Source organism: Chiloscyllium punctatum, chromosome X, assembly GCF_047496795.1.
Source record: "Chiloscyllium punctatum isolate Juve2018m chromosome X, sChiPun1.3, whole genome shotgun sequence".
NCBI classification, from domain to species: Eukaryota; Metazoa; Chordata; class Chondrichthyes; order Orectolobiformes; family Hemiscylliidae; genus Chiloscyllium; species Chiloscyllium punctatum.
Genome location: NC_092791.1, coordinates 18,554,262 through 18,579,463, shown reverse-complemented (window position 1 = coordinate 18,579,463; position 25,202 = coordinate 18,554,262). Strand labels below are relative to the sequence as shown.

Sequence of the window (25,202 nt, the reverse complement as noted above, 5' to 3'; positions counted from 1 at the left end):
TAAAAGTCCTTTAAACACCCCTGTCCTGTCTGTCTCCAACACCATCCCTTGCAGCATGTTCCAGACTCCTACTGCACTCTGTGTTAAATACTTAGCCCTCACATCTCCTTTGAACTCTCCCCCTCTCACATGCCCCTAGTTTTAGACATTTCAACTCTGGGGATAGAAGATTCTGACCGTCAACACTATCTGTATGTCTCAGAATTTTATCGACTTTTATCAAGTCTCCCCTCAGCCTCTGCCATTCCAGAGAAAACAACCAGAGTTTTCCCAGCCTCTCCTTAGAGCTCATACCCTCTAATTCAGGCAGCATCCTGGTAAGCCTCTTCTGCACCCTCTCCAAAGCCTCCACATCCTTCCTGTAATGTGGCAACCAGAACTGAACACTAAACTCTAAGTGGAGCCTAACCAAAGTTTTATAAAGCTGCAACATGACATCCCGACTCTTGTACTCAACTCCCTGACCAATAAAAGGCAGGCATGTCAGACGCCTCCTTTACCACCCTTTTGAGGGCATATGATATTGACACAGAAGAGGAAGCTACGTAAAGGTGCAACAGTTCAGGATGATCTTGGTTCAGGAAATCAAAATGTAAAATTGGTTTGGGTGGAAATGAGGAATAGGTGGGGAAAGGCGTCACTTGGGGGAGTGGTCTACAGACTCCTGAACAGTTACCATAACATGGGACAAAGTTTACTCGAAGAAATATCGGGTGCTTGTGATAAATAGACAACAATAATCACAGGGAACGTAAATCTGCATATCAACAGGAAACATCCGATTGGCAGGAGTAGCCTGGATGAGGAATTTGTCAAAGGCTTTTGAGAGAGCTTCTGAAACTGACCAGAGAGCAGGTTCTGTTTGACCTGGCATTGTTTAATGAAGCAGGATGAATTAATAACCTCGGATTAAAGGCATTTCTATCTAGCGACAACTACAATATGACTGAACTTGGAAGGGGAGAAGAATGGATCTCAGACTAGTGTTTTAAACTCAAAAAAAAATAACTGTATGGCCATAAAAGCTGAGCTGGTTGAAATGAACTGGGATAGATTTGTATATATTTTATTATATACAACTGAATACTCAGGATAACTATATTCTTACTGTAAAGAAAAATTAACCATCCATGCTTAACCAATGATGTTAAATAAAATGTCAAACTTAAGGAAGGAGCATTTAACGGCGTAAAGCTGAGTGGCAGAACAGATAATGAGTCAGAATAGAAAGAATGGCAGGTAATGACAAAAAGGTTAGTCAGGAAAGAGAACTTAGAGTGTGAGAGTAAGCTTGCTAGAAATGTGAAAACAGACAGCAAGAGTTTCAGTAAGTAACCATAAAGGAAAACAGTAAACCAAGTCTTTTAGTGTTGGTCCTCTAGAGAGTGAGGATGATGAGTTCCAGGAGATAAAGAAATGGTTGAATGACTGAATATTTTGCTCCTATCTTCATTCTGGAGGATACAAAACACAGTAAGAGCTGTCAATCTGGAGGTGAAAGGTACCAGTTGAAAATATAATCACAGGGGAAGTGTTCTTGAGCAAGCTGCTAGAGCTGAGGGCTATCACATCTCTGGCTCCTGACTGACTTTACGTTCGGGTATAAAAGAGGTCGCCAATGAAGAGTAGATGCGATGGTGTCAATTTCCCAACATTCAAAGATTCTGGAAAGGTCCCACCAGACTGGAAAGTCACAAATATCACCCAGCGATTCAAGAAGGGAGGAAACTGGAAACTACAGGCCGGTTGGCTTGACCTGTGCCTCGTCAGAATTGATCATAACTGGCCATTTGGGAAAACTCAGGATAATCAGGAAGAGTCGGTACGGTTTTATAAAAGAGAAATCCTGGATAACCCAATTAATTGGGATTCCTTGAAGGAGTAATATGGGCTGTGGCTGACAGAGACTCCATTGATGTGTTGTGCTTGGATTGCTTTGAACACCTCATCTTCCACCTCAGGACCCTCCAACCCCACGGCATCAATGTGGACTTCACCAGTTTCCCCTCCCCCCACCTTACCCTAGTTCCAACCTTCCAGCTCAGCACCGTCCTCATGACCTGTCCCACCTGTCAATCTTCCTTCCCACCTATCTGCTCCACCCTCCCCTCTGACCTATCACCTTTACCCCCACCTCCATCCACCTATTGCGCACTCAGCTACCTTCTGCCCAGGGCCACACCCCCCCCCCCCCCCACCCTCCCATTTATCTCTCCACCTCCCGAGGCTCCCAGCCTCATTCCTGATGAAGGGCTTTTGCCCGAAACGTCAATTTTCCTGTTCCTCGGATGCTGTCTGACCTGCTGTGCTTTTCCAGCAACACTCTAATCTTGATTCGGATCTCCAGCACCTGCAGTACCCACTTTCACCTTGGATTTCCAGAAAGCAAGGTTTCACATAAACGTTTTTTTTCGCATAAAACAGAAGCTTTTGGGGAAACATATTGGCTTGAACAGAAGACTGATCAGTTTCAGAAAACAGCGAGTCTGGTTCAATGGGTTTTGGTCTGACTGGCAGGAATAGGGTAAAAACAATGACTGCAGATGCTGAAAACCAAATACTGGATTAGTGGTGCTGGAAGAGCACAGCAGTTCAGGCAGCATCCAACGAGCAGCGAAATCGACGTTTCGGGCAAAAGCCCTTCATCAGGAATAAAGGCAGTGAGCCTGAAGCGTGGAGAGATAAGCTAGAGGAGGGTGGGGGTGGGGAGAGAGTAGCATAGAGTACAATGGGTGAGTGGGGGAGGAGATGAAGGTGAAAGGTCAAGGAGGAGAGGGTGGAGTGGATAGGTGGAAAAGACCTACTGGTGTCTCAGCTAGGACCTCAACTTCTCACCTTTTCTATCAATAACTCAGCTGAGGCTGCCGAAGGCACGCTCGCCAAATGTGCAGAGGATGCCGAGATAGGTCGAATCAACTGTCACAAAGACGACACAACAGCCTGATATCGATGGGCTAGTGAGTGGGCAGATGGAATATAATGTGGCAAAATGTGACAGGAAAAAAATGGAAAGCAGTGTGTTATTTCAATGTGAAGGACTGTCGAGTCGGAGGTGCAGAGGAAGTTAGGTGTTGTTGTGCATGAGTCACTGGGAGGTACCACACACAATCGCGAAGGCTAATGGGACGCTGTCCTCTATTGTAAGAGAAATTGAACACAAAAGTAAGGAGATGAAGCTTCAGTTATCCTGGTGAGACCAGCTCCTGAATGCTGTGTGCAGTTTCGGCCTCCTTATTTAAAGAAAGATGCAACACTTTGTGGCACTTTAAGGCATGCAACAACGCACAAGATGTCAGCTCTCAGCTGCCAGTCAGAATCTCTTTGAAGGTGTTTGGCTTTCCTGGCGATTGTAGCTGGTGAGGTCACCAAGATCGAAGCTGTTGGATTGGTCGAGAAAATTCCAAATGTCCCACTGACAGGTTTAAAGTGGGGTTGTGGGCACCTGGGGGGCGCTGGCGTCATGGTAACGTCACTGGACTATAGGCCGAGGCTAATGCCTGCAGGTTGGAATCTCACACAGCCGCTAGCAGAACATTAGGTGAGGCTCTGTGATGGGGACGACGCCACTATCAGCGATTGTGATTTTACAACAAAAAAGAAAACACATGTGCTTCACAAATATCATTTGAGAAAATCTGCCATCCTTACCCAGTCTGGGACGGAGCAACACATGCAGGAGATACCAAGTGATTCCCTTCTGGAGTTTCTGACAGTCCTGGGCAGAGCAGATACTGAGCCAGACCATCATACCCCTGGACAGTCTGCTTTCAGTGGTACCTCTGTATGAGTCAGTGAGGGTCTTTATGGACACGCTGAATTTGCTGAGCTGCCTGAGGAAGAAGAGGCAGCGTTGTTGGACCTGACTGACTGTCACATCCACATGGGAGGTCCAGGACAGATTGGCAGTGATCGTCAAGTGAAAATAAGTGACGAGAGACTCAGACATACAGTCTCGCATAAAACATAGAGAGTTTAGTGCAGGTCAGAAGGTCAGAGTGATAGTACACCAAGGTGAGAAGATGTGTGTGTGTGTGTGTGTCAACAGTTGTTGCGAAGAGACTGGAAGATTCAGCAATCTGATGATAATTGGTCAGAGACTGTATCATTGTCACATCAAATACTTCCTTGTAAAAAGGAAACATGACTAAAGGAGAGCTTGAGAAACCTTTGGAAAGGTGACCTGACCTGAAACGTTAACTCCGATTCCTCTTCACAGATGCTGCCAGATCTGTTGAGCTTTTCCAGCAACGTCTACTTTTGTTTCTGATCACTGCTCACTGTCCCGGGCGGGGGGTAGAAATCGCTGCTCACTGACCCGGGTGGGGGGGGGGGGGCGGGAATCACTGCTCCCTGTCCCGGGCGGAGGTGAAATCACTGCTCCCTGTCCCGGGCGGAGGTGAAATCACTGCTCCCTGTCCCGGGCGGAGGTGAAATCACTGCTCACTGTCCCGGGCGGGGGGGGGGGAAATCACTGCTCACTGTCCCGTGCTGGGGTGGGGGGGAAATCACTGCTCACTGTCCCGGGCGGGGGGGAAATCACTGCTCACTGTCCCGGGCGGGGGTGGAAATCACTGCTCCCTGTCCCGGGCGGAGGTGAAATCACTGCTCACTGTCCCGGGCGGGGGGGGGGGGGAAATCACTGCTCACTGTCCCGGGCGGGGGGGAAATCACTGCTCACTGTCCCGGGCGGGGGGGGAAATCACTGCTCACTGTCCCGGGCGGGGGGGAGGGGGGGAAATCACTGCTCACTGTCCCGGGCGGGGGGGGAAATCACTGCTCACTGTCCCGGGCGATGGGGGGAAATCACTGCTCACTGTCCCGGGCGATGGGGGGAAATCACTGCTCACTGTCCCGGGCGGGGGGGGAAATCACTGCTCACTGTCCCGGGCGGGGGGGGAAATCACTGCTCACTGTCCCGGGCGGGGGGGAAATCACTGCTCACTGTCCCGGGCGGGGGGGAAATCACTGCTCACTGTCCCGGGCGGGGGGGAAATCACTGCTCACTGTCCCGGGCTGGGGGGGGGAAATCACTGCTCACTGTCCCGGGCGGGGGGGGAAATCACTGCTCACTGTCCCGGGCCGGGGGGGGGAAATCACTGCTCACTGTCCCGGGCTGGGGGGGGGAAATCACTGCTCACTGTCCCAGGCGGGGGGGAAATCACTGCTCACTGTCCCGGGCGGGGGGGGGAAATCACTGCTCACTGTCCCGGGCGGGGGGGGGGAAATCACTGCTCACTGTCCCAGGCGGGGGGGAAATCACTGCTCACTGTCCCGGGCTGGGGGGGAAATCATTGCTCACTGTCCCGGGCGGGGGGGGGAAATCACTGCTCACTGTCCCGGGCGGGGGGGGGAAATCACTGCTCACTGTCCCGGGAGGGGGGGAAATCACTGCTCACTGTCCCGGGCGGGGGGGGAAATCACTGCTCACTGTCCCGGGAGGGGGGGAAATCACTGCTCACTGTCCCGGGCGATGGGGGGAAATCACTGCTCACTGTCCCGGGCGGGGGGGGAAATCACTGCTCACTGTCCCGGGCGGGGGGGGAAATCACTGCTCACTATCCCGGGCGGGGGGGGGGAAATCACTGCTCACTGTCCCGGGCGGGGGGGGAAATCACTGCTCACTGTCCCGGGCGATGGGGGGAAATCACTGCTCACTGTCCCGGGCGGGGGGGAAATCACTGCTCACTGTCCCGGGGGGGGGGGGGAAATCACTGCTCACTGTCCCGGGCGGGGGGGAGGGGGGGAAATCACTGCTCACTGTCCCGGGCGGGGGGGGAAATCACTGCTCACTGTCCCGGGCGATGGGGGGAAATCACTGCTCACTGTCCCGGGCGATGGGGGGAAATCACTGCTCACTGTCCCGGGCGGGGGGGAAATCACTGCTCACTGTCCCGGGCGGGGGGGGAAATCACTGCTCACTGTCCCGGGCGGGGGGGGGGAAATCACTGCTCACTGTCCCGGGCTGGGGGGGGGAAATCACTGCTCACTGTCCCAGGCGGGGGGGAAATCACTGCTCACTGTCCCGGGCGGGGGGGGGAAATCACTGCTCACTGTCCCGGGCTGGGGGGGGGATATCACTGCTCACTGTCCCAGGCGGGGGGGAAATCACTGCTCACTGTCCCGGGCGATGGGGGGAAATCACTGCTCACTGTCCCGGGGGGGGGGGGAAATCACTGCTCACTGTCCCAGGCGGGGGGGGAAATCACTGCTCACTGTCCCGGGCGGGGGGGGGAAATCACTGCTCACTGTCCCGGGCCGGGGGGGAAATCACTGCTCACTGTCCCGGGCAGGGGGGGTGGAAATCACTGCTCACTGTCCCGGGGGGGGGGGGAAATCACTGCTCACTGTCCCGGGCTGGGGGGGAAATCACTGCTCACTGTCCCGGGCGGGGGGGGAAATCACTGCTCACTGTCCCGGGCTGGGGGGGAAATCACTGCTCACTGTCCCGGGAAGGGGGGGTGGAAATCACTGCTCACTGTCCCGGGGGGGGGGGGGAAATCACTGCTCACTGTCCCGGGCTGGGAGGGAAATCACTGCTCACTGTCCCGGGCGGGGGGGAAATCACTGCTCACTGTCCCGGGCGGGGGGGGGATATCACTGCTCACTGTCCCGGGCGGGGGGGAAATCACTGCTCACTGTCCCGGGCGGGGGTGGAAATCACTGCTCACTGTCCCGGGCGGGGGGGGAAATCACTGCTCACTGTCCCGGGCGGGGGGGGAAATCACTGCTCACTGTCCCGGGCGGGGGGGGGAAATCACTGCTCACTGTCCTGGGCGGGGGGGGGAAATCACTGCTCACTGTCCCGGGCGGGGGGGATGGGGGGAAATCACTGCTCACTGTCCCGGGCGGGGGGGAAATCACTGCTCACTGTCCCGGGCGGGGGGGAAATCACTGCTCACTGTCCCGGGCGATGGGGGGAAATCACTGCTCACTGTCCCGGGCGGGGGGGGGGATATCACTGCTCACTGTCCCGGGCGGGGGGGGATATCACTGCTCACTGTCCCGGGCAGGGGGGGGATATCACTGCTCACTGTCCCGGGCGGGGGGGAAATCACTGCTCACTGTCCCGGGCGGGGGGGAAATCACTGCTCACTGTCCCGGGCGGGGGGGAAATCACTGCTCACTGTCCCGGGCGGGGGGGGGGGGGAAATCACTGCTCACTGTCCCGGGCGGGGGGGGGGGGGGGAAATCACTGCTCACTGTCCCGGGCGGGGGGGGGGGAAATCACTGCTCACTGTCCCGGGCGGGGGGGGGGGAAATCACTGCTCACTGTCCCGGGCGGGGGGGCGGGGAAATCACTGCTCACTGTCCCGGGCGGGGGGGCGGGGAAATCACTGCTCACTGTCCCGGGTGGGGGGGAAATCACTGCTCACTGTCCCGGGCGGGGGGGTGAAATCACTGCTCACTGTCCCGGGCGGGGGGGGGGGGGGGGGAAATCACTGCTCACTGTCCCGGGGGGGGGGGGGAAATCACTGCTCACTGTCCCGGGGGGGGGGGGGGAGGAAATCACTGCTCACTGTCACGGGCGATGGGGGGAAATCACTGCTCACTGTCCCGGGTGGGGGGGGGGAAATCACTGCTCACTGTCCCGGGCGGGGGGGGGGGAAATCACTGCTCACTCTCCCGGGCGGGGGGGGGGGAAATCACTGCTCACTGTCCCGGGCGGGGGGGCGGGGAAATCACTGCTCACTGTCCCGGGCGGGGGGGGCGGGGAAATCACTGCTCACTGTCCCGGGCGGGGGGGAAATCACTGCTCACTGTCCCGGGCGGTGGGGGGGGGGGAAATCACTGCTCACTGTCCCGGGCGGGGGGAGGGGGGGAAATCACTGCTCACTGTCCCGGGCGGGGGGGCGGGGAAATCACTGCTCACTGTCCCGGGCGGGGGGGCGGGGAAATCACTGCTCACTGTCCCGGGTGGGGGGGAAATCACTGCTCACTGTCCCGGGCGGGGGGGGGAAATCACTGCTCACTGTCCCGGGCGGGGGGGGGGGGGGAAATCACTGCTCACTGTCCCGGGGGGGGGGAAATCACTGCTCACTGTCCCGGGGGGGGGGGGGGGGAAATCACTGCTCACTGTCACGGGCGATGGGGGGAAATCACTGCTCACTGTCCCGGGTGGGGGGGGGGAAATCACTGCTCACTGTCCCGGGCGGGGGGGGGGGGGGGAAATCACTGCTCACTTTCCCGGGCAGGGGGGGGAAATCACTGCTCACTGTCCCGGGCGGGGGGGGGGGGAAATCACTGCTCACTGTCCCGGGCGGGGGGGGAGATCACTGCTCACTGTCCCGGGCGGGGGGGGGGGGGAAATCACTGCTCACTGTCCCGGGCGGGGGGGGAAATCACTGCTCACTGTCCCGGGCGGGGGGGCGGGGAAATCACTGCTCACTGTCCCGGGCGGGGGGGGGGGAAATCACTGCTCACTGTCCCGGGCGGGGGGGGGGGAAATCACTGCTCACTGTCCCGGGCGGGGGGGCGGGGAAATCACTGCTCACTGTCCCGGGCGGGGGGGGAAATCACTGCTCACTGTCCCGGGCTGGGGGGGAAATCACTGCTCACTGTCCCGGGAGGGGGGGAAATCACTACTCACTGTCCCGGGCGGGGGGGAGGGGGGGAAATCACTGCTCACTGTCCCGGGCGGGGGGGGAAATCACTGCTCACTGTCCCGGGCGGGGGGGGGAAATCACTGCTCACTGTCCCGGGCTGGGGGGGAAATCACTGCTCACTGTCCCGGGCCGGGGGGGGAAATCACTGCTCACTGTCCCGGGCTGGGGGGGAAATCACTGCTCACTGTCCCGGGCGGCGGGGGGGGGGAAATCACTGCTCACTGTCCCGGGCGGGGGGGGGAAATCACTGCTCACTGTCCCGGGCGGGGGGGGAAATCACTGCTCACTGTCCCGGGCTGGGGGGGAAATCACTGCTCACTGTCCCGGGCTGGGGGGGAAATCACTGCTCACTGTCCCGGGCGGGGGGGGAAATCACTGCTCACTGTCCCGGGAGGGGGGGAAATCACTACTCACTGTCCCGGGCGGGGGGGAGGGGGGGAAATCACTGCTCACTGTCCCGGGCGGGGGGGGGAAATCACTGCTCACTGTCCCGGGCGGGGGGGGAAATCACTGCTCACTGTCCCGGGCTGGGGGGGAAATCACTGCTCACTGTCCCGGGCCGGGGGGGGAAATCACTGCTCACTGTCCCGGGCTGGGGGGGAAATCACTGCTCACTGTCCCGGGCGGGGGGGGGGGGGAAATCACTGCTCACTGTCCCGGGCGGGGGGGGGAAATCACTGCTCACTGTCCCGGGCTGGGGGGGAAATCACTGCTCACTGTCCCGGGCTGGGGGGGAAATCACTGCTCACTGTCCCGGGCGGGGGGGGAAATCACTGCTCACTGTCCCGGGCCGGGGGGGGAAATCACTGCTCACTGTCCCGGGCTGGGGGGGAAATCACTGCTCACTGTCCCGGGCGGGGGGGGGGGGGGAAATCACTGCTCACTGTCCCGGGCGGGGGGGGGAAATCACTGCTCACTGTCCCGGGCGGGGGGGGAAATCACTGCTCACTGTCCCGGGCGGGGGGGGGAAATCACTGCTCACTGTCCCGGGCGGGGGGGGGGAAATCACTGCTCACTGTCCCGGGCGGGGGGGCGGGGAAATCACTGCTCACTGTCCCGGGCGGGGGGGGAAATCACTGCTCACTGTCCCGGGCTGGGGGGGAAATCACTGCTCACTGTCCCGGGAGGGGGGGAAATCACTACTCACTGTCCCGGGCGGGGGGGAGGGGGGGAAATCACTGCTCACTGTCCCGGGCGGGGGGGGGAAATCACTGCTCACTGTCCCGGGCGGGGGGGGGAAATCACTGCTCACTGTCCCGGGCTGGGGGGGAAATCACTGCTCACTGTCCCGGGCCGGGGGGGGAAATCACTGCTCACTGTCCCGGGCGGGGGGGGGGGGGGAAATCACTGCTCACTGTCCCGGGCGGTGGGGGGAAATCACTGCTCACTGTGCCGGGCGGGGGGGGAAATCACTGCTCACTGTCCCGGGCTGGGGGGGAAATCACTGCTCACTGTCCCGGGCTGGGGGGGAAATCACTGCTCACTGTCCCGGGCGGGGTGGGTGGGGAAATCACTGCTCACTGTCCCGGGCGGGGGGGGGGGAAATCACTGCTCACTGTCCCGGGTTGGGGGGTGGAAATCACTGCTCACTGTCCCGGGCTGGGGGGGAAATCACTGCTCACTGTCCCGGGCGGGGGGGGGGCGAAATCACTGCTCACTGTCCCGGGCTGGGGGGGAAATCACTGCTCACTGTCCCGGGCTGGGGGGGAAATCACTGCTCACTGTCCCGGGCGGGTGGGTGGGGAAATCACTGCTCACTGTCCCGGGCGGGGGGGGGGGGAAATCACTGCTCACTGTCCCGGGTTGGGGGGTGGAAATCACTGCTCACTGTCCCGGGCTGGGGGGGAAATCACTGCTCACTGTCCCGGGCGGGGGGGGGGCGAAATCACTGCTCACTGTCCCGGGCGGGGGGGGAAATCACTGCTCACTGTCCCGGGCGATGGGGGGAAATCACTGCTCACTGTCCCGGGCGATGGGGGGGGAAATCACTGCTCACTGTCCCGGGGGGGGGGGAAATCACTGCTCACTATCCCGGGCGATGGGGGGGGAAATCACTGCTCACTGTCCCGGGGGGGGGGGAAATCACTGCTCACTGTCCCGGGCGGGGGGGGGAAATCACTGCTCACTGTCCCGGGCGGGGGCGAAATCACTGCTCACTGTCCCGGGCTGGGGGGGATATCACTGCTCACTGTCCCGGGCGAGGGGGGGGAATCACTGCTCACTGTCCCGTGCCGGGGGCGGGGGGGGGAAATCACTGCTCACTGTCCCGGGCGGGGGGGGAAATCACTGCTCACTGTCCCGGGGGGGGGGGGAAATCACTGCTCACTGTCCCGGGCGGGGGGGGGGAAATCACTGCTCACTGTCCCGGGCTGGGGGGGGGGGGAAATCACTGCTCACTGTCCCGGGCGGGGGGGAAATCACTGCTCACTGTCCCGGGCGGGGGTGGAAATCACTGCTCACTGTCCTGGGCGGGGGGGAAATCACTGCTCACTGTCCCGGGCGGGGGGGGAAATCACTGCTCACTGTCCTGGGCGGGGGGGGGGATATCACTGCTCACTGTCCCGGGCGGGGGGGGGAAATCACTGCTCACTGTCCCGGGCGGGGGGGAAATCACTGCTCACTGTCCCGGGCGGGGGGGGGGAAATCACTGCTCACTGTCCCGGGCGGGGGGGAAATCACTGCTCACTGTCCCGGGCTGGGGGGTAAATCACTGCTCACTGTCCCGGGCGGGGGGGGGAAATCACTGCTCACTGTCCCGGGCGGGGGGGGGGGAATCACTGCTCACTGTCCCGGGAGGGGGGGAAATCACTGCTCACTGTCCCGGGCGGGGGGGGAATTCACTGCTCACTGTCCCGGGAGGGGGGGAAATCACTGCTCACTGTCCCGGGCGATGGGGGGGAAATCACTGCTCACTGTCCCGGGAGGGGGGGAAATCACTGCTCACTGTCCCGGGCGGGGGGGGAAATCACTGCTCACTGTCCCGGGCGGGGGGGGGAAATCACTGCTCACTGTCCCGGGCGGGGGGGGAAATCACTGCTCACTGTCCCGGGCGATGGGGGGAAATCACTGCTCACTGTCCCGGGCGGGGGGGAAATCACTGCTCACTGTCCCGGGGGGGGGGGGGGGGGAAATCACTGCTCACTGTCCCGGGCGGGGGGGGGAAATCACTGCTCACTGTCCCGGGGGGGGGGGGGAAATCACTGCTCACTGTCCCGGGCGATGGGGGGAAATCACTGCTCACTGTCCCGGGCTGGGGGGGAAATCACTGCTCACTGTCCCGGGCTGGGGGGGAAATCACTGCTCACTGTCCCGGGCGGGGGGGAGGGGGGGAAATCACTGCTCACTGTCCCGGGCGGGGGGGGAAATCACTGCTCACTGTCCCGGGCTGGGGGGGAAATCACTGCTCACTGTCCCGGGCCGGGGGGGGAAATCACTGCTCACTGTCCCGGGCTGGGGGGGAAATCACTGCTCACTGTCCCGGGCGGGGGGGCGGGGAAATCACTGCTCACTGTCCCGGGCGGGGGGGGGGGGAAATCACTGCTCACTGTCCCGGGCTGGGGGGGAAATCACTGCTCACTGTCCCGGGCGGGGGGGGGAAATCACTGCTCACTGTCCCGGGCGGGGGGGAAATCACTGCTCACTGTCCCGGGCCGGTGGGGGAAATCACTGCTCACTGTCCCGGGCGGGGGGGGGGGGGGAAATCACTGCTCACTGTCCCGGGCGGGGGGGGGGGGAAATCACTGCTCACTGTCCCGGGCGGGGGGGGAAATCACTGCTCACTGTCCCGGGCTGGGGGGGAAATCACTGCTCACTGTCCCGGGCGGGGGGGGGAAATCACTGCTCACTGTCCCGGGCGGGGGGGAAATCACTGCTCACTGTCCCGGGCCGGGGGGGGAAATCACTGCTCACTGTCCCGGGCCGGGGGGGGAAATCACTGCTCACTGTCCCGGGCTGGGGGGGAAATCACTGCTCACTGTCCCGGGCGGGGGGGGGGAAATCACTGCTCACTGTCCCGGGCGGGGGGGGAAATCACTGCTCACTGTCCCGGGCTGGGGGGGAAATCACTGCTCACTGTCCCGGGCGGGGGGGGAAATCACTGCTCACTGTCCCGGGCTGGGGGGGGGAAATCACTGCTCACTGTCCCGGGCTGGGGGGGAAATCACTGCTCACTGTCCCGGGCGGGGGGGGGGGGAAATCACTGCTCACTGTCCCGGGCTGGGGGGGAAATCACTGCTCACTGTCCCGGGCGGGGGGGTGGGGGGAAATCACTGCTCACTGTCCCGGGCGGGGGTTGAAATCACTGCTCACTGTCCCGGGCGATGGGGGGAAATCACTGCTCACTGTCCCGGGCGATGGGGGGGGAAATCACTGCTCACTGTCCCGGGCGGGGGGGAAATCACTGCTCACTGTCCCGGGCGATGGGGGGGAAATCACTGCTCACTGTCCCGGGCGATGGGGGGAAATCACTGCTCACTGTCCCGGGCGATGGGGGGGGAAATCACTGCTCACTGTCCCGGGCGGGGGGGAAATCACTGCTCACTGTCCCGGGCGATGGGGGGGGAAATCACTGCTCACTGTCCCGGGCGAGGGGGGGGAATCACTGCTCACTGTCCCGGGCGATGGGGGGGGAAATCACTGCTCACTGTCCCGGGCGATGGGGGGAAATCACTGCTCACTGTCCCGGGCGATGGGGGGGGAAATCACTGCTCACTGTCCCGGGCGGGGGGGAAATCACTGCTCACTGTCCCGGGCGATGGGGGGGGAAATCACTGCTCACTGTCCCGGGCGGGGGGAGGGGGGGAAATCACTGCTCACTGTCCCGGGCGATGGGGGGGGAAATCACTGCTCACTGTCCCGGGCGGGGGGGATATCACTGCTCACTGTCCCGGGGGGGGGGGGGGATATCACTGCTCACTGTCCCGGTGGGGGGGGGAAATCACTGCTCACTGTCCCGGGGTGGGGGGGGAAATCACTGCTCACTGTCCCGGGGGGGGGGGGGAAATCACTGCTCACTGTCCCGGGCGGGGGTTTTGAATGTGAATTGATTCAGCACTTTCCCTGGGTCCTGGGTTTTGAACTCCCTTGTGAACTGGGTCCCTGTGAATCCCCTGTCTCAGTGTAAACGGTTTCCCACGTTGATCTGGAAGACTGATTGGTCATGATTTGTTCCCCGATGTGAGATGTCTGCACCTTTTCTGAAGTGGCAGCTCAGCAGCTGATATTTACCCTGTGCCAGCTCACTCATCCCCAGCCTACTCTGAAGTGTTTGTCCTGAGTGTCTGAGCCAGGTCTGAGCCAGCTGTGAATGGGGAAGGTATTGTATTCCAGTCAGATCCTGTCCTCTGCACACTGCTGTTCCAATGTGGCCGATGTGTGCTCATGGGGAACATATGCTTTGTTCACTGACAGGCAGCCACATCGAGACCCAAGGCTAAAATCTGTCCAGGGACACTCCTAACAGACAGCTCCTGGTGAATCCGAAAGGAATTTTCTATTCAAGGTGCTGTTGGCTCTTATTGAAAGTGGAGCCTGATCATTTTGCTGTTTCTCTCTGTTTCCTTGCCAGTTACCTTCAAACTGTATGACACTGACGCCAATGGACTGCTGGACAGCTCGGTAAGTTTTGGTGTCACTGCTCAGGGCGTGTGTGGGCCCATCATATTACCCTTTGTGGCAATCGCTTTCGTGTATAGGATGTGTGTGTGTGTGTGTGTGTTGGGGGGGGGGTATGAGTGTGTGTGAGGGAGGGTGTGTGTGTATGGGTGTGTGTGAGGGAGGGTGTGTGTGTGTGTGTGTGTGTGTGTGTGTGTGTGTGTGTGTGTGTGTGTGTGTGTGTGTGTGTGTGTGTGTTGGGGGTGGGGGGTATGAGTGTGTGTGAGGGAGGGTGTGTGTGTGTGTGAGGGAGGGTGTGTGTGTGAGTGAGTGAGTGAGTGAGGGAGGGGGGAGTGTGTGTGTGTGTGTGTGTGTGTGTATGGGTGTGTGTGTGAGGGAGGGTGTGTGTGTGAGGGAGGGTGTGTGTGTGAGTGAGTGAGTGAGGGAGGGAGGGGGGAGTGTGTGTGTGTGTGTGTGTGTGTGTGTGTGTGTGTGTGTGTGTGTGTGTGTGAGGGAGGGTGTGTGTGTGTGTGTGTGTGTGTGAGGGAGGGTGTGTGTGTGTGGGTGTGTGTGAGGGAGTGAGGGAGGGAGGGGAAGTGTGTGCGTGTGTGTATGTGAACAATTAAAGAACAGTACAGCACAGGGACAGGCCCTTTGGCCCATCAAGACTGTGCTGACATATGACTCTTTCCTAAACTAAACCCCTTTCACCTCCACGCAGTCCCTAGCCTTCTATTCCCTGCCTGGTCATGAATCTGTCCAGATACCTCGTAAACATTGCGAATGGATTCATCTCCGCCATCTTCCCCTGGCAGCACATTCCAGGCACTGACCACCCTCTGTGTGCAAACAAACTGCCTATCACATCTCCTTTAAACTTACTCCCTTTTACCTTAAACCTCTGTCCCCTACCCTGGGAAAAAGACTCTGACTATTCATTCTATCCAGGCCTCTCATCACTTAGTAAACTTCTAATAGGTTGCCCCTCATCCTGCAACATTCAAGTAAAAACATTCCAAGTTTGTCCAATAGCTAATGCCCTTCAAAGCAGGCAACATGCTGGTACCATCTCTGTACCATCTCCAAAGCCTCCACATCCTTCTGGTCGTGTGGTGACACAATATTCCAAATGTGGTCTAACTGAAGTTCTATACAGCTGCAACATGACTTGCCAAATTTTATGCTCTATGGCTCGACTGATGAAAGCAAGCATTCCATTTGCTTTCCTGACGTCCTTAGCTACTTGGATTGACACTTTCAGGGAACTGTGGACCTCTACACCTAGACCTCTCTGTATGTTGATGCTGCCAAAGGCAGATCAGTGCCGGACTTATCCACTTAATGGTAAGGTCCTAAGGAGTGTTGCTGAACAAAGAGACCTTGGAGTTGCAGGTTCATAGCTCCTTGAAAGTGGAGTCACAGGTAGATAGGATAGTGAAGAAGGTGTTTGGTATGCTTTCCTTTATTGGTCAGAGTATTGAGTACAGGAGTTGGGAGGTCATGTTGCGGTTGTACAGGACATTGGTTAGACCACTGTTGGAATATTGCGTGCAGTTCTGGTCTCCTTCCTATCGAAAAGATGTTGTGAAACTTGAAAGGGTTCAGAAAAGATTTACAAGGATGTTGCCAGGGTTGGAGGATTTGAGCCACAGGGAGAGGCTGAACAGGCTGGGGCTGTTTTCCCTGGAGTGTCAGAGGCTGAGGGGTGACCTTATAGAGGTTTATAAAATCATGAGGGGCATGGATAGGATAAATAGACAAAGTCTTTTCCCTGGGGTCAGGGAGTCCAGAACTAGAGGGCATGGTTTAGGGTGAGAGGGGAAAGATATAAAAGAGACCTACAGGGCAACTTATTCACGCAGAGGGTTGTGCGTGTGTGGAATGAGTTGCCAGAGGAGGTGGTGGAGGCTGGTACAATTGCAACATTTAAGAGACATTTAGATGGGTATATGAATAGGAAGGGTTTGGAGGGATATGGGCTGGGTACTGGCAGGTGGGACTAGATTGGGTTGGGATATCTGGTCGACATGGACGGGTTGGACCGAAGGGTCTGTTTCCATGCTGTACATCTCTATGACTCTTATTTACTGTATGCTTCCCTCCTCCTCAGGCAGCACGGTGTCTCAGTGGTTAGCACTGCTGCCTCACAGCACCAGGGACCCAGGTTCAATTCCCGCCTCAGGTGACTGTGTGGAGTTTGCACATTCTCCCCGTGTCTGAGTGGGTTCCCTCCGGGTGCTCCCACACTCCAAACATGTGCAGGTTAGGGTGAATTGGCCATGGGATCGGATGGAGCAATGGGTCAGTGTGGACCCAATGGGCCGAATGGCTTCTTTCCACACTGTCAGGATTCTATAATTGGACCTGTCTGACAATCCTACTCACTATCTGCAGCTCCCCCAGTCTTTGTGTCATCTGCAAACTGACTAATCAGGTCACCTAGTATTCCCCTCCAAATCATTTATATCTATTACAAACAACAAGGGTCTCAGCACTGATCCCTATGGATCACCACTGGTTACAGAGCTCCAGTCTGAAAAACACCCCTCCATCGCTACTCTCTGTCTTCCCTGACCAAGCCAGTTTTGCATCCATCTTACCAGCTCACAGCAGATCCCATGGGACTTCACCTTCTGTATCAGCCTGTCATGAGCGACCTTATTAAAAGTCCCTGTGTCTGTCTATGTGTTGGTGTGTGTATCTGTGTGTGTGTGTCTCTCTCTCTGTCTCTGTGTGGGTCGGTCTGCCTGTCTGTGTCTCTCTCTGTGTCTGTGTGTGTATCTGTGTGTGTGTGTCTCTCTCTGTCTCTGTGTGGGTCGGTCTGCCTGTCTGTGTCTCTCTCTGTGTCTGTGTGTGTATCTGTGTGTGTGTGTGAGTGTGTCTCTCTCTGTGCCTGCGTGTGTGAGTGTGTCTGTTTGTGTGTCTCTCTGTGCCTGTGCTTTTGGATGTGTTTGTGTGTGTGTTTCTGTGTGTATGTCTGTGTGTGTTTGTGTCTGTGTGTTTGTGTGTATCCCTGTGTTACTATGTTTCTGTATGTGTGTGTGTCTGTATGTGAGTGTTTCTGTGTGTGTGTGTGTGTGTCTGTGAGAGACAGAGGGAGATGGCAGGACAGAGTGAGGTCGGTAGCAGGGCCCGAGATCAGTGTGTATGTTCTGATCTCTCACTCCTTTTCCCTTTAGGAAGTCGATCGGATTATTGCCCAGATGATGCATGTGGCGAAGTATTTGGACTGGGATGTCACTGAACTCAAACCTGTGAGTCTTTCCTTCAGTAAACTCAGGAATTCCTGTTCCAGGTTGGGGAGGAAGTGAACACGTGCCCCCATGTCCTACAGCCGCTGGTGGAATTAGCCAATCAGCACCCATCTTTCCAAGCAGTGCCCACTATGGGCTGTGCCACAAGAGGGAGTGGGAAGGGAGAAAGAAGGAACTGAAACCCCCGTGGTGCCCGCCCCTCTCTCTAAATGCCTCAAGGGTATGAGTGGGCACAGCATGCTCTCTCTCCAAGGGTGAGCGTATTGGTGGGGGAGGGACTGGTAGGTGGGAGCGATGGTACCCTCCTCCCTCCAAGGCCAGACCCAGGAGCAGGCCCACCCATGTGGTGTTCTCTTGTCACCAAGTTCCCTACGGTGTGAACTTACCCAGCCCCTGCACCCCTCCCCTTCTCTTTACCATCTCTTCCTTCACATCTCCTCCGATTTTGGACAGAATGTGTCTGGTTCCCAGTGCCTGCTCAGTACTGACAATCACACTCTCAAACTCACCTCTGTCTGTTTAGATTCTGCAAGAGATGATGAATGAGATTGACTATGATGGGAATGGGACCGTTTCATTGGACGAGTGGATCAAAGGCGGGATGACAACAGCTCCGTTATTGGTCCTTCTCGGACTGGAAGCTGTAAGTACCAAACCCAGCCGGACAATACAAGGGAACATTGCACATTGGCAACGATGTGGCTGAAGCAGACACACACGCTCTCCCTCTCCCGTACACACTCACTCTCACTGAAATAACTCCCCAGAGGCCAGTATCCCCTCACCAAGTCCCCTTTATCTACACGTGGAGAGTCCCTGACACTGATCCCGCTCCTTCAGAGCCAGCTCTCTGAGTGAGCAGAACCTCTGACACTCCTGTTTCTATCTGTCAGCCAGGGCTCCCTGATTAACTGCCCCGGTCACGGAACTCTCTCTCTCTCTTTCTCTGACACACTCTCTCACTCAATCACACACACTCAATCACACACACACACACACACACACACACACACACTCACTCACACACACACTCACTCACTCACTCAATCACACACACACTCACTCAATCACACGCACATACACTCTCTCACACACGCTCACTCAATCACACGCACACACTCACACTCACTCAATCACACACACACATATTGTCACATACGCATTCACAAACTCACACATTCACTATCTCCCTCTCCCTGGCTGTCTCTCACACACATGTACACACACACACATATTCTCTCACACATGAACATACACTCTCACACTCATTCTCTCTCTCTCTTGCACACACACACACACATGCATTGACACATGCGCACACACAGTCATTCACTCACACACTTTTATTCTTTCTCTCTTTCACTTACTCTTTCTTTCTCCCCCCTCTCTCTCCCTCTCACACAGTCTCTCTTGCTCTCTTTCATACAAGTACAGACACATTTACATCCACTCTCTTTCTCGCTCCCTCTCTCTCTCTCTCACTCACACACACACACACACACACACACACACACCCCCTTTGTTTGGATGGTGACTGTGCTATGTCCCATTGTGCAATCTTGTTGTGTTTCCCTCTGCAGAGCCTGAAGGATGATGGGCAACACATTTGGAGACTGAAGCACTTTAACAGACCAGTGTATTGTAACATGTGTGAAAGCATGTTGCTGGGGATCCGAAAACAAGGACTGTGTTGTACCTGTAAGTGCTGTCCTCTGGAAACGTCACTGAATTCCTCTCTGCATCTGGCATCTCCGTGACGGCACTCCTTCAAGCCGACCTTTTTAGCTTTGGTCAGTGCTCCCTTTGTGTCTTGGTGGCTGATTCTGCCTGGGAGCTCTCCTGGGAGCTTGGAGCACTGTTCTTCTTCTGACACCCTTCACCCTGTTGACGGTCATGCAGTCAGCTCAGTCAGGTCAGAGCAAGCGTTCACACTGGGATCTTGCTGACCTCTGGGCTCAGATGCTCCATCACACCCAGTTCCCATTTTGTCTTCCCCAATTCCAGGCCCTTTAATCTCCCCAATACCTTTCAAAGCTCAGAGTCATTGTCATAGAGTCATAGAGATGTACAGCATGGAAACAGACCCTTCGGTCCAACCCGTCCATGCTGACCCAGATATCCCAACCCAATCTAGTCCCACCTGCCAGCACCTGGCCTATATCCCTCCAAACCCTTCCTATTCATATACCCATCCAGATGCCTCTTAAATGTTGTAATTGTACCAGCCTCCACCACTTCCTCTGGCAGCTCATTCCATACACGTACCACCCTCTGGGTGAAAAAGTTGCCCCTTAGGTCTCTTTTGTATCTTTCCCCTCTCACCCTAAACCTATGCCCTCTAGTTCTGGACTCCCCCGACCCCAGGGAAAAGACTTTGTCTATTTATCCTATCCAGGCCCCTCATAATTTTATAAACCTCTATAAGGTCACCCCTCAGCCTCCGACACTCCAGGGAAAACAGCCCCAGCCTCTCCCTGTAGCTCAAATCCTCCAGCCCTGGCAACATTGTAAATCTTTTCTGAACCCTTTCAAGTTTCACAACATTTTTCCGATAGGCCTCGGTTGCCAACTCCGTTTCTTAACCTGATTTCCTGATCCAACGTTCCTACAATCTCACACTCCATTGCTACGTGCAGGAGCTCTCGACACAATTCCCAGCATCATGTGAAAACTTTCTGTCATTTTCAGTTCTGTCTGTGACGTGAGGAGCATCTCTCACTGTCTGTGTGTGGACATACCTTCCCCTGGAATCCCCAGCATCACTGCCCCCCTTGGCCCCCTGTTGTCTCCAGCTTGACTCGAGAGCTGTTGGACGTGATCTGATTGGCTCCCAGTCCTGACTGTCACATGGCCACATCTCAGTAACTACTCCCACACGCGTTCAGCCCCAGTCCCTCCCGAATCTCACAGTCAGACAGCACAGAAACAGACCCTTCGGCCCAACCAGTCCATGCCGACCCTAATCCCAAACTGAACTGGTCCCACCTGCCTGCCCCTGGCCCATATCCCTCCAAACCTTTCCTATTCCTGTCCTTATCCAAATTTCAAGTTCCACAACATCCTTCCGATCAGTTTACTACGTCCCCTGGAGGTGTCTTTTAACGTTGGGCCTTGACTCGTATCCACCTCTTCCGCTGGCAGTTCATTCCACACCCGAACTGCTTCCCACTCTCCCATTCAATACCGTCAGGGCCTGCCCAGTCTGTGGCATCAACTGTAGTTTACCCACCCCCACCCCCGATGATGTTTAATCCTCACCCATCCCCATTTCTTCATGAACAATCTCGCTGGCTCTGCCTTTGAAATATCCAGCAACACTACCTTCACACCCTACCCTTGTGCCTGCAGCTCACTCGGTTCCTGGTTTTCTGTGGGTGCGTGCTGGCTTGTCCCCCACACATGCCAACCTCTCCCACTGAGAGATTCCATGTTTCTCTCTCTCCCCCTCTCTCTCTCTCTCTCTCCCTCCCTCTCTGTCTTTCTCCGTCTCTCTCTCTCTCTCTTTCTCTCTCTCTGTCTCTCTCTCTCTCCCCCTCTCCCTATCTCTCTCTCTCTCTCTCCCTCTCTCTGTGTCTCTCTCCCCCCCTCTCTTTCCCCTCTCTCTCTCTCTCTTTCTCCCATCTTCTCTTTCCCCCCTCTCTCACCCTTTCTCTCTCCCCCTCTCTTTCCCCTCTCTCTCTCCCCCTCTCTTTCCCCTCTCTCTCTCCATTTCTCTCTCTCTGTCTCTCTCTCTCCCCTTCTCTCTTCCTCCCCTCTCTCTCTCTCTGTCTCTCTCCCTCTCTGTCTTTCTCCGTCTCTCTCTCTCTTTCTCTCTCTCCCCCTCTCTCTCTCTCCCCCTCTCTCTGTCTCTCTCTCTCTGTCTCTCTCTCTCTGTCTCTGTCTCTCTCTCTCTCTGTCTCTCTGTCTCTCCCTATCTCTCTCTCTCTCTCTCTCCCTATCTCCCTATCTCTCTCCCTATCTCTCTCTCTCTCTCTCTGTGGAGGCTGCAGGACACTCTCCAGTTTCAGCTCTGGGCTCTAAGCTGAGGGGTTTGAGGTTGATGTATCTGCCTCCCGTAGTGACTGCTGTCCAGGCACACACCCCTGACAAATGGCAAGTAACATTCATGCCACACAAATGCCAGGCTATGACCATCTCCATGAAGAGAGAATCTAACCACCACCCCTTGACATTCAATGGTGTTACCATCACTGAATCCCCCATTCTCAACACCCTGGGGGTCACCATTAACCAGGAACTCAACTGGACTCACCACATACACACTGTGGCTACAAGAGCAGGTCAGAGGCTGGGAATCCTGCAGCGAGTAACTCCCCTCCTGACTCCCCAAAGCCTGTCCCACCATCTCCAAGGCACAAGTCAGGAGGGTGATGGAATACTCCCCACTTGCCCCTGGATGGGGGCAGCTCCAACAACACTCAAGAAGCTCGACACCATCCAGGACAAAGCAGCCGCTTGATTGGCCCCACATCCACAAACACCCACTCCCTCCCCCCACCGACGCTCAGTAACAGCAGTGTGTCCCATCTACAAGATGCACTGCAGAAATTCATCAAAGATCCTCAGGACAGCACCTTCCAAACCCACAGCCACTTCCATCGAGAAGGACAAGGGCAGCAGATACATGGGAACACCACCCCCTGCAAGTTCCCCTCCGAGCCACTCACCATCCTGACTTGGAAATATATCCCCGTTCCTTCAGTGTCACTGGGTCAGAATCCTGGAATTCTCTCCCTCAGGGCATTGTGGGTCAACCCACAGCACACGGACTGCAGCGATTCAAGATGGCAGCTCACCCCCACCTTCTCAAGGGGGGCAACTAGGGACGGGGCAGTAAATACTGGGCCCAGCCAGTGACTCCCACATCCCAGAAGTGGGTCAATAATTAATGCCCATACCTTTCCTCTTTGCCACAGCACCAGTGTCGTTGTTTTGGTGTTGTTGGCACCCTGGTGGAGATTGGCAGTGGGGAGAGACAAACCCTTGTGCTTTCTTTGCAGTTTGCAAGTACACAGTCCACGAACGATGTGCCTCCAAAGCTCCTTCCTGCTGTATCCGGACGTACGCAAAATCCATCAAGGACACCAACGTAAGCTGTTGACTGGTTTCCTTCGCTTCTGTTCTTAACGTTGATCGGTGATTGTTTCTCGTTCTCCCCCTTGGCGTGGGACTGGGCAGTAGGCCTCAGACTTCTCTGTGAAAAACAAGCCCGTCTCGCAGGGACAGACACCCACTCAGTAGGAAGCAGAGAGGGGGGGGGGATGCTATTCAGCCCCTCAGCCTGCTCTACCATTCCTTTGGCTCTCAGCTTGTCACCTCAACTCTGCTCTGACATCTGCCTCTGTCACCCCTCATGGATTGAAGTCTGTCGGATTCCGGCTCGCACTCGGGAAGAGAATTCCAAACAGTAATGACCCCCCCGCCCGAGAGAGGAAATCCTTCCTCGTTCCTGGCTTGGCTGGGATGGGTTTGAAACAATGTCTGCTATTTCTCCTCTCCCCCAACAAGGAGAAACGTTGTCCCAACCACCCCGCTGAAGGGCTGGCAAAATGTCAACAAAGATGGCCTCGCCTTCTTCCAAGCAGCTCGAACCCTCCATCCCAGGATTCAGCAGGGGGACCTTGTCTGAACTGCTTCCCGGACAAAGGTGGACCCAGGACTCTCGGTGTGGTCTCAGCGACACCTTACCCAATTGGAGTTAGGGCCTACTCCCCCCTTTCTGTTGTATTCCCACTGCAATACAGGCTGATGGGCTCACTGTCGCGACATGTTGGCCTGTTGTGATTCCTAATCAAGGACACCCAGGTCCCTCTGCATCACTGCATTCTGCAATCTCTCTCCATTTATGCTCGGGCTTTCTCTATTCCTTTGACCCCACATTGTTCACCCTCTGCCAATCCACAGCCCTGAACCGATCTCGATCCCTTTGCATCCTCCCTCTCGCCTTGCTATCTTTGGCTGCGATACAGTCTGTGCCTTTGCCCGAATGTTAATTGCCAATAGCCATGATCCCCGTGGCACTCCACTGGTAAATGTCCTGGATAGTCATTTTCAGGCCCTTGCATTTCCAGAGTTTTTCATCAGAACTTTCACGGAGTGACATCTCCGACAGGACTATGCCCCGTCTGATCAGACGAGAGGTGGCAAAAGGGGAACCGTTGGATTGTAACTCGCAGCGTGTTTTCTGCACAGACCCTCCTCAGGAGTGGGGGGGGGGGCGGAGAATGCCAGAATCTGGCCAATTTCCGGAGCTGTAGGGATAGCAACCAGACAAAATCCTGGTGACCAGGCCTCTCATTCCCATTCCCTGCTTTGCATTCAAACGGCTCGTTTCTTGAGCAGGGCAGAGACAACGGGCCAAGGGGCCACTATCTGAGCCAGAGGCAGTCATTGCTGAATCCTGCCTCATTTCCCTGTCATTTGGGGAGCACTCAATTGGAGGCAGAGTATCATAGAATCCCTACAGTGTGGAAGCAGGCCATTCGGCCCATTGAGTCTACCCCAGCCATCCAAAGAGCATCCCTATCCTTGTAATTCTGCAATTCCCATGGCGAACCCACCTAGCCTGAACACCAGGATTTGGAGATGTTAAGTTAAAAATCACACAAGACCAGGTTATAGTCCAACAGGTTTATTTGGAAGCACTAGCTTTCAAAGCGCTGCTCCTTCATCAGGGGGTTGTGGAGAATAAGATTGTAAGACACAGAATATATAGCGAAAGTTTACAGTGTGATGTAACTGGAATTATATATTGAAAAAGTCCTGGATTGTTTGATAAGTCTCTCATCTTTTAGACTGACCATGTTGGTTTCAATTCTTTCATATGTTCAGACTGATTCTAACCTACAAAACGAATTTACAGTATCTTACATGGATTCATGCAGGATTCATGCACACACACTCAGACCCTCTCTCATACACACACATACACTCCCACACACACCCTTTACATCCCTTTACACTCACACTCACACACATACACATACCCTCTCACAGACACTCATAACCATAGGATTCATGAGTATCTGGAAAGAAACTGCTTGATTAGGGACAGCCAGCACGGATTTGTGAGGGGTAGGTCTTGCCTTACAAGTCTTATTGAATTCTTCGAGGAGGTGACCAAGCATGTGGATGAGGGTAGAGCAGTGGATGTAGTGTACATGGATTTTAGTAAGGCATTTGATAAGGTTCCCCATGGTAGGCTTATGCGGAAAGTCAGGAGGCATGGGATAGAGGGAAATTTGGCCAATTGGGTAGAAAACTGGCTAACCGGTCGAAGTCAGAGAGTGGTGGTAGATGGTAAATATTCAGCCTGGAGCCCAGTTACAAGTGGAGTTCCGCAGGGATCAGTTCTGGGTCCTCTGCTGTTTGTAATTTTTATTAATGACTTAGATGAGGGAGTCGAAGGGTGGGTCAGTAAATTTGAAGTTAATACGAAGATAGGTGGAGTTGTGGACAGTGAGGAGGGCTGTTGTCGTTTGCAAAGGGACTTAGATATGATGCAGAGCTGGGCTGAGGAGTGGCAGATGGAGTTCAACCCTGCCAAGTGTGAGGTTGTCCATTTTGGAAGAACAAATAGAATGCGGAATATAGGGTTAATGGTAGGGTTCTTAGTCAGGTGGAGGAACAGAGGGATCTTGGGGTCTATGTACATAGATCTTTGAAGGTTGCCACTCAGGTGGATAGAGTTTGTAAGAAGGCCTATGGAGTATTATCGTTCATTAGCAGAGGGATTGAATTCAAGAGTCGTGAA

General features: G+C 56.2%; 1 protein-coding gene across 3 annotated transcripts in view; it reads left to right on the top strand.

Annotated features, from left to right (window-relative positions):
- LOC140471216 (diacylglycerol kinase beta-like) overlaps positions 1 to 25,202 on the top strand; it is a 133,679-nt gene that overhangs the window by 68,539 nt on the left and 39,938 nt on the right. For all 3 annotated transcript variants that reach the window (XR_011956895.1, XM_072567140.1, XM_072567141.1), the window contains exons 6-10: positions 14,170 to 14,219; positions 17,375 to 17,449; positions 17,973 to 18,092; positions 19,030 to 19,147; positions 22,450 to 22,538. Coding sequence is in view for 2 of the 3 variants with exons in the window: in XM_072567140.1 (XP_072423241.1) it covers positions 14,170 to 14,219; positions 17,375 to 17,449; positions 17,973 to 18,092; positions 19,030 to 19,147; positions 22,450 to 22,538 (452 nt within the window). In the remaining variant the exon portion in view is untranslated. The remainder of the gene's footprint in view (positions 1 to 14,169; positions 14,220 to 17,374; positions 17,450 to 17,972; positions 18,093 to 19,029; positions 19,148 to 22,449; positions 22,539 to 25,202) is intronic.